General features: G+C 35.3%; 1 protein-coding gene across 1 annotated transcript in view; it reads left to right on the top strand.

The window, feature by feature from the left end:
* The window catches only part of RP2 (RP2 activator of ARL3 GTPase), a 41,875-nt gene extending 33,477 nt beyond the window's left edge, over positions 1-8,398 (top strand). Inside the window, exons 4-5 of the mRNA XM_060137566.1 lie at positions 6,749-6,834; positions 8,209-8,398. Coding sequence (XP_059993549.1) covers positions 6,749-6,834; positions 8,209-8,292 — 170 coding nt within the window. The 3' untranslated portion in view covers positions 8,293-8,398. The remainder of the gene's footprint in view (positions 1-6,748; positions 6,835-8,208) is intronic.
* The last annotated feature ends 6,613 nt before the right edge of the window (positions 8,399-15,011 follow it).

Below are 15,011 nucleotides of genomic sequence, written 5' to 3'. Positions count from 1 at the left end.
TTTATTGTAGAGTTTCCTGTCAGTCTTCCCTATGGGATGCTAAAGCCATTGATGATTGTTGCCTGATCCAGTTATTTTATTAGGAGTTTCAAAATGATCATTTTCAAAGTGTGTCATTACCTCTGCATTTATTAATAGATGTTAACAGAACTTCTCGTACACTGAGCTGTTTGGCTAACTTGAAATATGCTTCATATCAGAAAAGCAGAGTAAATAAAGGAGAAATAATTAAGCATCGATTTTCAGAGTAAAAAGTCAGTGCCCTAGCAACCTATAGTGGTGTCCAGTGAATTTTGTTTGTGTCTCTTCTGAATATCATTATGAGCTCATGACTTTATATATTCAGTATGTTTCGATAACTTGCAGGCATTATTCCTTCTGATCTCACCATGTCTCATCTTTGGTCATTAGGAGCCTCTTCAAGCTGGCTCCTGTATCCTTTTGATAAAACCCTATTGGCCTTTGATAGCCTCATTGCTTTTTGGCTCAACATGATATTCGAGGTTGATCTTACCCATTTCTTGCCCCAGACATAGAATCATCCATTTTTCTGAGAAAATATTCCCCAGTTACCTTCTTTTCTTCACTCAGTACCCATCTTGATCTATATACTGTGATACTGCAAAACTCATACTTTAACTCGTTCTCTGTATCTAATTGTACAGTCGACTGTATATATCCTGCCTTTTCTATATTTGTTGTCTGTATTAAATCACAAGCCTTTTCTCTCCTTCTTGTGCCTTGTTCTGTGGCACATGACTACATTCACCTTAGTATTTCATTCCTTAATACTTCATTTTTCTCTCTTGTTCCATATTGTTTAATAGATTTATGTCTTCTTTTGAATTTTATTTTATTTTTTTATACAGCAGGTTCTTATTAGTCATCAGTTTTATACACATCAGTGTATACATGTCAATCCCAATCGCCCAATTCATCACACCACCACCACCACCACCCTGCCACTTTCCCCCCTTGGTGTCCATATGTTTCTTCTCCACATCTGTGTCTCAATTTCTGCCCTGCAAACTGGTTCATCTGTACCATTTTTCTAGGTTCCATATATATGCGTTAATATACGATATTTGTTTTTCTCTTTCTGACTTACTTCACTCTGTATGACAGTCTCTAGATCCATCCACATCTCAATAAATGACTCAATTTCATTCCTTTTTATGACTAATATTCCATTGTATATATGTACCACATCTTCTTTATCCATTCGTCTCTCGATAGGCATTTAGGTTGCTTCCATGACCTGCCTACTGTAAATAGTGCTGCAATGAACATTGGGGTGCATGTGTCTTTTTGAATTATGGTTTTCTCTGGGTATATGCCCAGTAGTGGGATTGCTGGATCATATGGTAATTCTATTTTTAGTTTTTTAAGGAACCTCCATACTGTTCTCCATAGTGGGTGTATCAACTTACATTCCCACCAACAGTGCAAGAGGGTTCCCTTTTCTCCACACCCTCTCCAGCATTTGTTGTTTGTAGAATTTCTGATGATGCCCATTCTACCTGGTGTGAGGTGATACCTCATTGTAGTTTTGCTTTGCATTTCTCTAATAATTAGTGATGTTGAGCAGCTTTTCATGTGCTTCTCGGCCATCTGTATGTCTTCTTTGGAGAAATGTCTATTTAGGTCTTCTGCCCATTTTTGGATTGGGTTGTTTGTTTTTTTGATATTGAGCTGCATGAGCTGTTTATATATTTTGGAGATTAATCCTTTGTCCGTTGATTCGTTTGCAAATATTTTCTCCCATTCTGAGGGTTGTCTTTTCGTCTTGTTTATGGTTTCCTTTGCTGTGCAAAAGCTTTGAAGTTTCATTAGGTCCCATTTGTTTATTTGTGTTTTTATTTCCATTACTCTAGGAGGTGGATCAAAAAAGATCTTGCTGTGATTTATGTCAAAGAGTGTTCTTCCTATGTTTTCCTCTAAGAGTTTTATAGTGTCCAGTCTTACATTTAGGTCCCTAATCCATTTTGAGTTTATTTTTGCATATGGTGTTAGAGAGTGTTCTAATTTCATTCTTTTACATGTAGCTGTCCAGTTTTCCCAGCACCACTTACTGAAGAGACTGTCTTTTCTCCATCGTACTTCCTTGCCTCCTTTGTCATAGATTAGTTGACCATAGGTGTGTGGGTTTATCTCTGGGCCTTCTATCTTGTTCCATTGATCTATGTTTCTGTTTTTGTGCCAGTACCATATTGTGTTGATTACTGTAGCTTTGTAATATAGTCTGAAGTCAGGGAGTGTGATTCCTCCAGCTCCGTTTTTTTCCCTCAAGACTGCTTTGGCTATTCGGGTTCTTTTGTGTCTCCATACAAATTTTAAGACTTTTTGTTCTAGTTCCGAAAAAAATGCCATTGGTAATTTGATACGGATTGCCTTGAATCTGTAGATTGCTTTGGGTAGTATAGTCATTTTCACAATATTGATTCTTCCAATCCAAGAACATGGTATATCTCTCCATCTGTTGGTATCATCTTTAATTTCTTTCATCAGTGTCTTATAGTTTTCTGCATACAGGTCTTTTGTCTCCCTAGGTAGGTTTATTCCTGGGTATTTTATTCTTTTTGTTGCAATGGTAAATGGGAGTGTTTCCTTAATTTCTCTTTCAGATTTTTCATCATTAGTATATACGAATGCAAGAGATTTCTGTGCATTAATTTTGTATCCTGCTACTTTACCAAATTCATTGATTAGCTCTAGTAGTTTTCTGGTGGCATCTTTAGGATTCTCTATGTATAGTATCATGTCATCTGCAAACAGTGACAGTTTTACTTCTTCTTTTCCAATTTGTATTCCTTTTATTTCTTTTTCTTCTCTGATTGCTGTGGCTAGGACTTCCAAAACTGTGTTGAATAATAGTGCTAAGAGTGGACATCCTTGTCTTGTTCCTGATCTTAGAGGAAATGCTTTCATTTTTTTCACCATTGACAGTGATGTTTGCTGTGGGTTTGTCATATATGGCCTTTATTATGTTGAGGTAGGTTCCCTCTATGCCCAGTTTCTGGAGAGTTTTTATCATAAATGGGTGTTGAATTTTGTCAGAAGCTTTTTCTGCATCTATTGAGATGATCATATGGTTTTTATTCTTCAATTTGTTAATATGGTGTATCACATTCATTGATTTGCGTATATTGTGTATATTGAAGAATCCTTGCATCCCTGGGATAAATCCCACTTGATCATGGTGTATGATCCTTTTAATGTGTTGTTGGATTCTGTTTGCTAGTATTTTGTTGAGAATTTTTGCATGTATATTCATCAGTGATATTGGTCTGTAATTTTCTTCTTTTGTAGTATCTTTGTCTGGTTTTAGTATCAGGGTTATGGTGGCCTCATAGAATGAGTTTAGGAGTGTTCCTTCCTCCTCAGTTTTTTGGAAGAGTTTGAGAAGGATGGGTGTTAGCTCTTCCCTAAACGTTTGATAGAATTCACCTGCGAAGCCATCTGGTCCTGGAATTTTGTTGGTTGGAATATTTTTAATCCCAGTTTCAATTTCATTACTTGTGATTGGTCTGTTCATATTTTCTATTTCTTCCTGGTTCAGGCTTGGAAGGTTATACCTTTCTAAGAATGTGTCCATTTCTTCCAGGTTCTCCATTTTATTGGCATAGAGTTGCTTGTAGTATTCTCTTAGGATGCTTTGTATTTCTGCGGTGTCCATTGTAACTTCCTAATTTTCATTTGTAACTTTATTGATTTGAGTCCTCTCCCTCTCTTTCACATGAGTCTGGCTAATGGTTTATCAATTTTGTTTATCTTCTCAAAGAACCAGCTTTTAGTTTTATTGATCTTTGCTATTATTTTCTTTGTTTCTATTTCATTTATTTCTGCTCTGATCTTTATGATTTCTTTCCTTCTACTAATTTTGGGTTTTGTTTGTTCTTCTTTCTCTAGTTCCTTTAGGTGTAAGGTTGTATTGTTTATTTGAGATTTTTCTTGTTTCTTGAGGTAGGCTTGTATTGCTATAAGCTTCCCTCTTAGAACTGCTTTTGCTGCATCCCATAAGTTTTGTATCGTCGTGTTTTCATTGTCATTTGTCTCTGGGTATTTTTTGATTTCCTCTTTTGTTTCTTCAGTGATCTCTTGGTTATTTAGTAACGTATTGTTTAGCCTCCATGTGTTTGTGTTTTTTACTTTTTTTCCCTGTAATTCATTTCTAATCTCATAGCATTGTGGTCAGAAAAGATGCTTGATACGATTTCACTTTTCTTAAATTTACTGAGGCTTGATTTGTGACGCAAGATGTGTTCTATCCTGGAGAATGTTCCGTGTGCACCTGAGAATAAAGTGTGATCTGCTGTTTTTGGATGGAATGTCCTATAAATATCAATTAAATCTGTCTGATCTATTGTGTTATTTAAAGCTTGTGTTTCCTTATTAATTTTTTGTTTGGATGATCTGTCCATTGGTGTAAGTGAGGTGTTAGAGTCCCCCACTATTATTGTGTTCCTGTTGATTTCCTCTTTTACAGCTGTTAGCAGTTGCCTTAGGTATTGAGGTGCTCCCATGTTGGGTGCATATATATTTATAATTGTTATATCTTCTTCTTGGATTAATCCCTTGATCATTATGTAGTGTCCTTCCTTGTCTCTTGTAACATTCTTTATTTTAAAGTCTATTTTATCTGATATGAGTATTGCTACTCCAGCTTTCTTTTGATATCCATTTGCATGGAATATCTTTTTCCATCCCCTCACTTTCAGTCTGTATGTGTCCCTAGGTCTGAAGTATATCTCTTGTAGACAGCATATATATGGGTCTTGTTTTTGTATCCATTCAGCAAGCCTGTGTCTTTGGTTGGAGCATTTAATCCATTCATGTTTAAGGTAATTATCGATATGTATGTTCCTATGACCATTTTCTTAATTGTTTTGGGTTTGTTTTTGTAGGTCCTTTTCTTCTCTTGTGTTTCCCACTTACAGAAGTTCCTTTAGCATTCGTTGTAGAGCTGGTTTGGTATTGCTGAATTCTCTTAGCTTTTGCTTGTTTGTAAAGCTTTTGATTTCTCCATCAAATCTGAATGAGATCCTTGCTAGGTAGAGTAATCTTGGTTGTAGGTTCTTCCCTTTCATCACTGTAAGTATATCATGCCACTTCCTTCTGGCTTGTAGAGTTTCTGCTGAGAAATCAGCTGTTAACCTTATGGGAGTTCCCTTATATGTTATTTGTCATTTTTCCCTTGCTGCTTTCAATAGTTTTTCTTTTTCTTTAATTTTTGCCAATTTGATTACTATGTGTCTCGGCGTGTTTCTCCTTGGGTTTATCCTGCCTGGGACTCTCTGCGCTTCCTGGACTTGGGTGGCTTTTTCCTTTCCCATGCTAGGGAAGTTTTCGACTATAATCTCTTCAAAGATTTTCTCAGGTCCTTTCTCTCTCTCTTCTCCTTCTGGGACCCCTATAATGTGAATGTTGTTGCTTTTAATGTTGTCCCAGAGGTCTCTTAGGCTGTTTTCATTTCTTTTCATTCTTTTTTCTTTATTATGTTCTGCAGCAGTGAATTCCACCATTCTGTCTTCCAGGTCACTTATCCGTTCTTCTGCCTCAGTTATTCTGCGATTGATTCCTTCTAGTGTAGTTTTATTTTCAGTTATTGTATTGTTCATCTCGGTTTGTTTGTTCTTTAATTCTTCTAGGTCTTTGTTAAACATTTCTTGCATCTTCTCAATCTTTGCCTCCATTCTTTTTCCGAGGTCCTGTATCATCTTCATTATCATTATTCTGAATTCTTTTTCTGGAAGGTTGCCTATCTCCACTTCATTTAGTTGTTTTTCTGGGGTTTTATCTTGTTCCTTCATCTAGTACATAGCCCTCTGCATTTTCATCTTGTCTATCTTTCTGTGAATGTGGCTTTTGTTCCACAGGCTGCAGGATTCTAGATTTATGTCTTTTTAAAGAAATTTGTAATTTCCTGGAGGTCAGGACTTCTCCATTACTGAAGGAGATAAAAAACAAATCTATTAGGAATATAGTGATAGTGGAAAAAATTTTAATTGAATTGAAAGGCTTGTTTTGTTTGGCTCACTTACAGCCATGTTTGCCAACAGTTTGACACCGGTAGTTCCAATGCTACATTTAAATCCAAGGCAAACTGAATCACGAATCTTTGTACCAGAATTTAAAGTACAGGTGGTTTAAAAGTAATCAAATTAAGTATGGGAAAGGAGGCACAAATATTCTGTTCAGAGAATTAAAAAATAAAACTTGGTCGTTGGTTCTAGCATGTAGTATTATGGCACATTCAAGAAAAATACTTTCAGATGGTCATTACTTTTGGTGCCTGGCCTCAATTCCTACTTGGCTTAGCTTCATTATAGGTGGCCCAGAACTTGGCTGGTAAGTAGGAGAGTTGGAAGCAAGACTGGCTGCCTAGCAAAATGATTTGAATAGCTTCTGATCTTATTTGTCATTTTATCAACTATTTTTTTGTACTTTCTATGGTTTTCGTAGAAGTATGAATACCAGAAAAGCCAGACTATTTACAACACTTAAAAATGTGACACTAGTCCTATAATGGCGCTGAAGCTACTTGTCATGTGGTGAGACTCTATGTTAATTTGTTTTATGATTAGAGTAGGAAGTAGCTGAAGTGACACGTCCCATCTGTCTATTCCCTTCTTTCTTTTCTCTTACCCCCAAAGAAGATGCTAAAGATTCTTCAGGGAAGAATAAAAAGATTAATTTGAGAATAGATTTATATTCATGTTAAGACAACACTTCTTGGGTTTGCTTATAGGTCCTGTTATTGCCTTGGAGTTCAATGGAGATGGCGCTGTAGAAGGATGTCAACTTATTGTCAATGAGATATTCAGTGGGACCAAGGTACAAGATTTTATTGACTGTATTTCATTCAAACCTTTCCTTTCCTTTCTTTTTCCTTACAATTAAATAGTATTTTCAGCACATCATGATTTTTAGAATTTATGGTAAATAATTGGGAAGTAAGCTTTGGTTTTTCCTTGCCAAACTAAAATTTTAATAGTTTAAAAATTTACAAAGTAAGTATCTACTTATTAAAAACCTTCAATAATACATGTTTCTAAAGTAAAATGTCTCACCAAATGTCTCTTCAAGTTCTTCCTTTTTTAAAAGTAGTGATATGTTGAAAATGTTATATCTCTAAGATTGTATACTTTAGATGGACAATCCTATTGCCCAGTGTTCATTTTCATTTGCTTCAGTAATACTTGATCAAAACTTGAACTTGAGCTATATCTAGAAATCACTACATGTAGGTATTTTCTAGATATGGTTGATGAGGTTGCTGTATCTGAAAATTTCAAACTTAACTTAATATAGCTTAAAAACCAAACATTATAAGAGGACTAAATGAGTATATATAACTGGGTTTTTTTGATAAATATCTGAGAGGAAATTTTTGATTTTATAGTCTGATTTGTCTTATGGTCCCTTGAATTTGCATAATTCAGAGTACTTTGTCTTTTGTCTCATTTTATCATCACAACAGTACTAAGGGAGAGGGCAAATCAGATTGAGTAGAAAAGGAAACAGAGAGAAAATGGTTATATGATTTGGAGTTTTTAGATCTGAATGAGTTAAAGATTATCTAATCCAACTTTCTGATTTTACATATGTGGAAACTGAGCCCAGAGAGGTTTATTAAATTGTTAGCATCATACAACTAGTTTATGATAAAGCTAAATAGAACCCAGGTCTCCTCTAATTTCTGGCTGACATTTATAAAAGCTGTTTTTGAAGGGTTCTATTGAGTACTGCTTTGTTGATGTTTGGAAAATAGTTAATTTAAAATTAGTAATATATCTTTAGCAGCTTTGAAAAAGATAATCTCAAGTTTTCCTTCTCAGCCTATTGAGATTCTTATTTAGAAAATAGAAGAAATTAAGAGTTCTTTAAATAAACCTCTTTATTCGTAGCTTTCATAATATTGGCTGTTACATACTTTAAAAACTGAAATTCCAAGTGTAATAAAATACAACTTAAGTATTATGAAAGCAAAGATCTTAATTATATCTTAAGTGCTTTTAAAAAAGCTCAATTACATCATAGCTTTTGAAACTATATTGCATGAATTCTACAGAAAATCCACAAATATTATAAATGATGTACTTGAATTTCTTTTAAATAGCAAGCCTGTGACTGTTCTGTGAAGAATGTGGGCTTTGGAATTTGGGGATTACTAGCATGTATTTTTTGTCTCTTTTATGTTTAACATAGATGTTTGTATCAGAAAGCAAGGATGCGGCATCTGGAGATGTAGACAGCTTCTACAACTTTGCTGATATACAAATGGGAATATGAAGTGCGATGTGGAACAAGGACTTGATTTTAAGCCCTTTTCATTTTGTGTATTAGCAATGGTTTTTTTTTACTGATGCTATAATTGTTAAAGTCATTTTTAAAATAAATTTTTGAATACTGCATCATTTACTTGAGTTTCAAAAAGAGTTCATTTTAAATTAAGTAGTTTTAATCAGCTTAAAAAACATTTAACCCAGTTCAGTGAGCTTGTAGGTTTTGTTTCTCTGCATATGATACTGTTATTAGAAAATAGAAGTGGCTAACAGTTCATGATTTTAGTCCTAATTAAATGTTCTTTCAAATCTCTAATTTACACTTTCCTCAGTACTCCATAATATTTGAGAATATATTCCATTGCTTATTTTCTTTTTTAATTTAGAAGGATTCGTTACTAGCAGATCGGTTAGAATGAACCTATGTGCATTTTTTTCATGTATATACATCCAGTTAAATATTTGCTTCCTAATTGCATAATATGGCAAATGAAATTTTGTATACAGAGTTGACATAATACTTCGTAAATTAAGATTTTTAAATTAATAGGTATTTGATAACCAGTTTTGCAAGTAACTCTACTAACTGATGTTGGTATAGCTGTTTAAAGACTACTTTGTGAGTAGTATGATTATTTGAATAAATTCCACATTGTTTAGTTTTTGAATACAACTGCTAGATGACTCTTCTGCTTCCTGGTAAGAAAAGGTGTATGCAACACTGAAACTATAGAAGCCCAATCACCAGCAGTTCAAAAAGGTGATCACTGTTTTATCAGCTCTTATGAGCTATTAGAATTAAAACAAAGCCTTGCAACATTTAGGTAAGAAATACTTAAGCATAGTGATAAGCTATGCAGATTATTAAAAAGCTAGATAAATTTGATTTTAATTAGATATCCCACTTCTATCAATCAATGTTCAAGTATGATAAAATTATTTTGGTTGCTTTAAAACATTATTTTCCAGATCAACCTGACCGTAATAATTTACCATGGGGCAGGGGAGAGCTACTTGTTTAAAAATCCACATTCTTGGACCAATCCTTAGGCAAATCGATTCAGTGCCCAGGGGAAACTCTGTTTTAAGGGGTTTGTTGTAACGTAAGGTAATCAGAAGATCTTGATAGGCTGATCTTGTGAGAAGGGACTGAACCTGCCATCTACACCACACAGAGTAGCTAATCAGAAGTTAGCTTTCATAGGTCTATTTTTAAAAGGAACCTTAAATTTAACTATGTTTTGATAAAACTAAAGCTGAAAATAATCACTTATAAAAATTCCTCTTATGATTGTTACTAACAATGTATTTTCGTGTTTAAACTGAAAATATTTTTGTGGATATTTTCAGATTCATTTACAACTATTGCATTGAATTGTGTGTCGATATTCAGAAATAATACATTAAAAGACTTTTCACTTTAAATTAATAAGTAATATTGACCACCTACCCTGTGCCTCACCTTGTATTAGCATTGTATCATTTCAGTCTTCTACAAGAGCATTCTATTCTACATAACCTATCCTTTAAATCAAAATGAATTCGTAAGATACAAATAAAAATCGGTGATGGGTTTAATATAATTTTTATCATAATTTACAAATGAGCTTTGCCAAGTAGTAGTCAGAGGACATTAATTTTTCTCATAGGTAAGCTAAATTAAACATATTCTTATCATAATTACATTATTAAATCCCATTATTCACAGTTTAAAAAATCACAGTACTTTGTTTTTCAAAAATATAATACAATGTTATACAACGCTGTAAATTGAGTTCTTTATTTTACCTATGGTATTTTAGCAAAAACTCAGGAATATTACATATAAGGGAGATGTTAATTTAAAGTTTTCCACTAAATTTAGTATCTATTAACCAAAGCCTAAAATTTTATACTCTTCAGTTAGATAAGAGCTTTTACCCAAGTTTAATTTGTCTTTCAGGACAGTTCTTTGCTTCTGAATGTTTGAAAAGATTTTTTAAAAATAAGTAGTGCTACGTTGTTGTTTTTATCATTCTAAACCTTGATTGTAATTAGAGTATTCTACATTTCATTTCTGAATAGCTTTTGAATTCATGAAAAAAGAATTAGCAATGAAAACTTAGTAATTTTATTAAGATATACATGTTTAGACATTATATTAGCTTATTTCTCTTGTGTTAATAGTACTGCTGTTTTTGCTTCTGTATATTTATATCTAGCTTTTGTATGTAATTTATCTAGTGTTTATAAAATGTGATTTGTAATAAATATTGTTAAAATGAAAATGAATTAACACTAATTTTTGAAGAGCACTTCTATAACATATATTTACTCATACGTGTACCAAAATATGATCATGACACAAATTTTTTAATGATAAAAGTAAAATAAATGGTCTAATCTGTCTTATGTTAATGATAAATGAACTGTATGCCATGTTGTGTGTACAAAGCACTCTGGAGAAATGCAAAGGAAGTAGAAAACCTGTTTTAATCTAAGGAATTTCCAATATCATGCTCCCTTTGTTAAAAGATACGTTTTGCTATGATTGAATACTTACTAAGATTAGGCATCTTTTTCTTCCATATTTAAGAAAATAGTGAATTGTTTGTGATATACTTTCAGGTTTATACAAATGGACCTTATTTTTGAATTGCTACCAAATTTATCAGCCTTTGTACCCAATTTCTCCCTCTCGCAGCCCATAAATCAGAGAAACTGCAGATTGGTTAGTTTTAAAAATAACATTTATTATCATTATTTCTATGTATAAAGCTTCTACATGTATATTTAGAGCATTTGGGGGAAAAACAGAACTGTGCAAGATAGTAGCAAAAATTACTTCCTACTTATTGGATAATTCTTGCTGTGCTGAGTTTAAATTTTTTCTCATTTTTATTTTCATTTTATATTTGTGTGAGTTATGATTTTATCTTTTTTTTAAACATCTTTATTGGAGTATAATTGCTTTACAATGGTGTGTTAGTTTCTGCTGTATAACAAAGTGAATCAGCAATACATATACATCTATCCCCATATCTCCTCCCTCTTGCGTCTCCCTCCCACCCTCCCTATCCCACCCCTCTAGGTGGTCACAAAGCACTGTGTTTTTCTCATTTAAAAGGGACATATTTAGGGACTTCCCTGGTGATCCAGTGGTTAAGAGTCCGTGCTCCCAATGCAGGGGCCACGGGTTGGATCCCTGGTCAGGGAACTAAGATCCTGCATGCCGTGTGGTGCGGCCAAATAAATAAATAAATAATAGAAGGGTCATATTTAACTCTGTTTTACATAGGAAGAGAAGATACTGTAATTAAGGTATGATTACTCCTTCAAAATCCATTCTAGAAAATATTTTATCCTTTAAAAGTGTAACACTAAAAAAAGCCACATTTCATTTGAATTTTAGTAATGAAAACTTTTTTTGTGAAAATGGAGGCATTCACCATTGACTTGGTTTTCTTTTTTGGTCGAGTGTTTGAAGAGGGTGGCAATCGGTCCTACTCAGCTGGGGAGGCAGTAAACCTTTATACTACTTCATCTCTCTCCTTTGACATTTGTGACATTTTGGCTTTTAGTGGCATACTCCAGCAAGATGTTCAGAAGCAGCGTTTTTTTTCCTTTTCTAGTGTTTTGGTGCTTTCCTGGTCAGGGCAGGTTCTTACCTATAAATAGATGTTGAGGGAGCAGGCTCACAGGTAGCAGGGAGCCCCCAGCATCCTTCTCTCGGCTCTGATCCTCCCTCTGGGGTCTGCCTTCCCCATTTCAGTTTAATCTGTCCACTAGTAATTGGACTAATGAAAAGTAACTTGTAAGTGGCGACAAGTAATTAACTGATGTTTGTAAAGTGCCTTGAAATGGTGCTTTATGGATGTTAAGTATTACTGTGCTCAGCAAAGTAGTATGGTGATCTTTTAAAGTAGTTCAGTTGTGAAGCCGTACACCCACCTACAAATAGGCAACTGAATAAGAGAAAACACATATAAAAGGCTGTTAAGACTTAAGTGCTGTTCTCTTATTGATTGATGTACTTTCATTTGTCAATTGTAGGTCAGCTTGTTAGGCTCATTAATAGAACCTTTTATATTATTTCACCCTAACTTCTAAACTGAGCATATATTAAGTGATTTTAAAATTTATCTCAGGACTTCCCTGGCTGTCCAGTGGTTAAGACTCCTTGCTTCCACTGCAGGGGGCACGGGTTTGATCCCTGGTCGAGGAACTAAAATCCTGCATGCCATGTGGTGTGGCGAAAAAAAAAAAAATTATCTCATTAGAGCCATCTAGTTTTAGGACTGTGAAGTGTATGGACATTTTCAGTCCCTCATTTTACAGATGATAAATTTGAGGGTCAGAAAATTTAGATGGCCTGTCCAGCTCAAACCATAATCACTGAACTACGGTGTAGACCTCTTGACTTTTCCCCTGCGATCACCCAGAGAACAAGGCTCAGCTCATCAGGCTCCTTCTTTACGAAGCCTTTTCTAACTCTCATAAAGGTGCAGCCCCTCTTTGGTGCTTACACAGTCCTCTGTATAGATTTCCTGTAACACTTTATTCTATTTCTTTAGCCATTCCTCCCTTGCTACTCAAAGTGTGGCCTGTAGACCGTCAGCATCAGCATCACCTAGAGTTTGTTAGAGTATCAGGCCCCATTCCAGATTTGTTGAATAAGCCTGTCAACTGAAGAAAAATGTACAGCCTAAAAGTTGCAAGTCATATTTTATTCAGACTCTAATCCAAAAAGATATATGCACCCCTATGTTCATAGCAGCACTATTCGCAATAGCCAAGACATGGAAACAACCTAAATGTCCATCGACAGATGGATAAAGAAAATGTGGTACATATATACAATGGAATACTACTCAGCTATAAAAAAGAATGAAATAATGCCAGTTGCAGCAACATGGTGGACCTGGAGGGCATTATGCAAAGTGAAATAAGTCAGACAGAGAAAGACAAATACCATATGATATCACTTACATGTGGAATCCAAAATGTGACAGAAATGAACCTCTCTGTGAAACAGAACAGACTCACGGACATAGAGAACAGACTTGTGGTTGTCAAGGGGAGAGGGTTGGGGGAGGGATGGAGTGAGAGGTTGGTGTTAGCAGATGTAAGCTTTTATATATAGAATGGATCAACAACAAGGTCCTACTGTATAGCACAAAGACTTATATTCGGTATCCTATGAAAAACCATAATGGGAAAGAATATTAAGAAAAAGAATATATGTATATGTTTTATTCAGGGACCTTACTGAGAACTATAGCCTGGGAGACACCCTCTCAGATAGCTCTGAGGAACTGCCCCAAAGAGGTAAGGGAGGAGCCAGGATATATAGGAGTTTTTGCTTGGAAAACAAACGTAGTCGAACATCAAAAGATTACCGCTAATCACAAAAAGCAGACATCCTAAGTTAATGGTTTTAGTCCTTTTCTATGTATGGGAAGATCCAAGAGTCTGGGCTCATAGAAATCATTCCTTAGATATGCATCTCAACTATCTAGGGCCTGTATCCTGTTTTTCTACATCCTGAATTCCTCCAGGGGGCACCATGGGGCAGGGGGCAGCTGCAGTGGTTGCTGGCTTGATGGTGGACAGCATTGTTTACTGAAATGGCAGGCAACATTTTCTGTCTGCAAGCTTCTACCTTTTAACAAGGTGTTCAGGGGATTCAATATATACATTAAAGTTGGAGAAGCTCTGTCCTAGACTGTTAGTTCCTCAAGCACTAAAATCAAGGCTCAGAAACCTTTGTATTCATAGAGAGTAGCTTAGGGTCCAGTAATGTGATCTATATTTAATAAATATTTTTGACTGAATGACATAATCCAGTGCTTCATTCTACTCTATCAGATTTTAGTTTTTTTCTGTAATTCCTCTCTTCATGTACTCTCCTTGATTGGCTTTGGAATAAAAACATTCTACAATATTTACTTCCCGCCCCCCCCAGTTTTGTGTTGAAATAGTAAACAGGGTCTCTGCCCACTGAGGCTCCTGGAGAGCTTTAAGAACATCAGTGGTATGCATTGGAAACAGAGAAGAGCACAGCAGTTTCTGACTTAAATTTTCTTCTGATGTGTTTTCTTATTCAAGTTTGTTTTATTCAATGAGGAAATGTGTTGCATAAGCCAGAGTGGTGCTTTGTTGATGCTGGGGCTGAGTTAAAGTAAAACAGCAGTCAGCTACTTGCTTTGGGCTTGTGGGGAAAGTTAGTCATTTAGTCCCTCTCAGATGTTATCCTCCCTCTTTATCTCTTGACATCTTTCCACTTGGAGAGTTTAGGGATGAGCTTGGCCATCATCATCAATAGAGCATGTGCAGGATTGTCCAGGGAAGTGGGGGAGGAGACTAGTAACCCTGAGTCTCCTTTCTCCTAAAGACCAGCATTATCATAACAGGTAAGTGGTAGAGCTGGGGTTTAAATGGCTGTCTGTTAACCAGTATTCCAGAGAGAGGGGCAGATCAAAATTACTTGTGGGTGTTTTTCAAGATAAATATGGCCCTTCAGGCAGTTAGAAAGCCTAAACAAGGGGGCTGTACAAAGCATCAAAGGTGGGGGAAGAAGATCAAAGATGGGCAGAGAAACAACATTCGAGTAGCAAAAAACAAATATCTCTATGTACTGTGGACAAAAAATGTTGCCTGCCATTAAGCCATCAGGCACTGCAGCCCCCCACCCAGTGGTGTACCCTCAGGGGAATTCAGATGGAGAAAAACAGGATACTGGCCCTA

This window comes from Lagenorhynchus albirostris, chromosome X, assembly GCF_949774975.1.
Source record: "Lagenorhynchus albirostris chromosome X, mLagAlb1.1, whole genome shotgun sequence".
Taxonomy (NCBI): domain Eukaryota; kingdom Metazoa; phylum Chordata; class Mammalia; order Artiodactyla; family Delphinidae; genus Lagenorhynchus; species Lagenorhynchus albirostris.
This window is presented reverse-complemented; position numbering and strand designations above follow the sequence as displayed.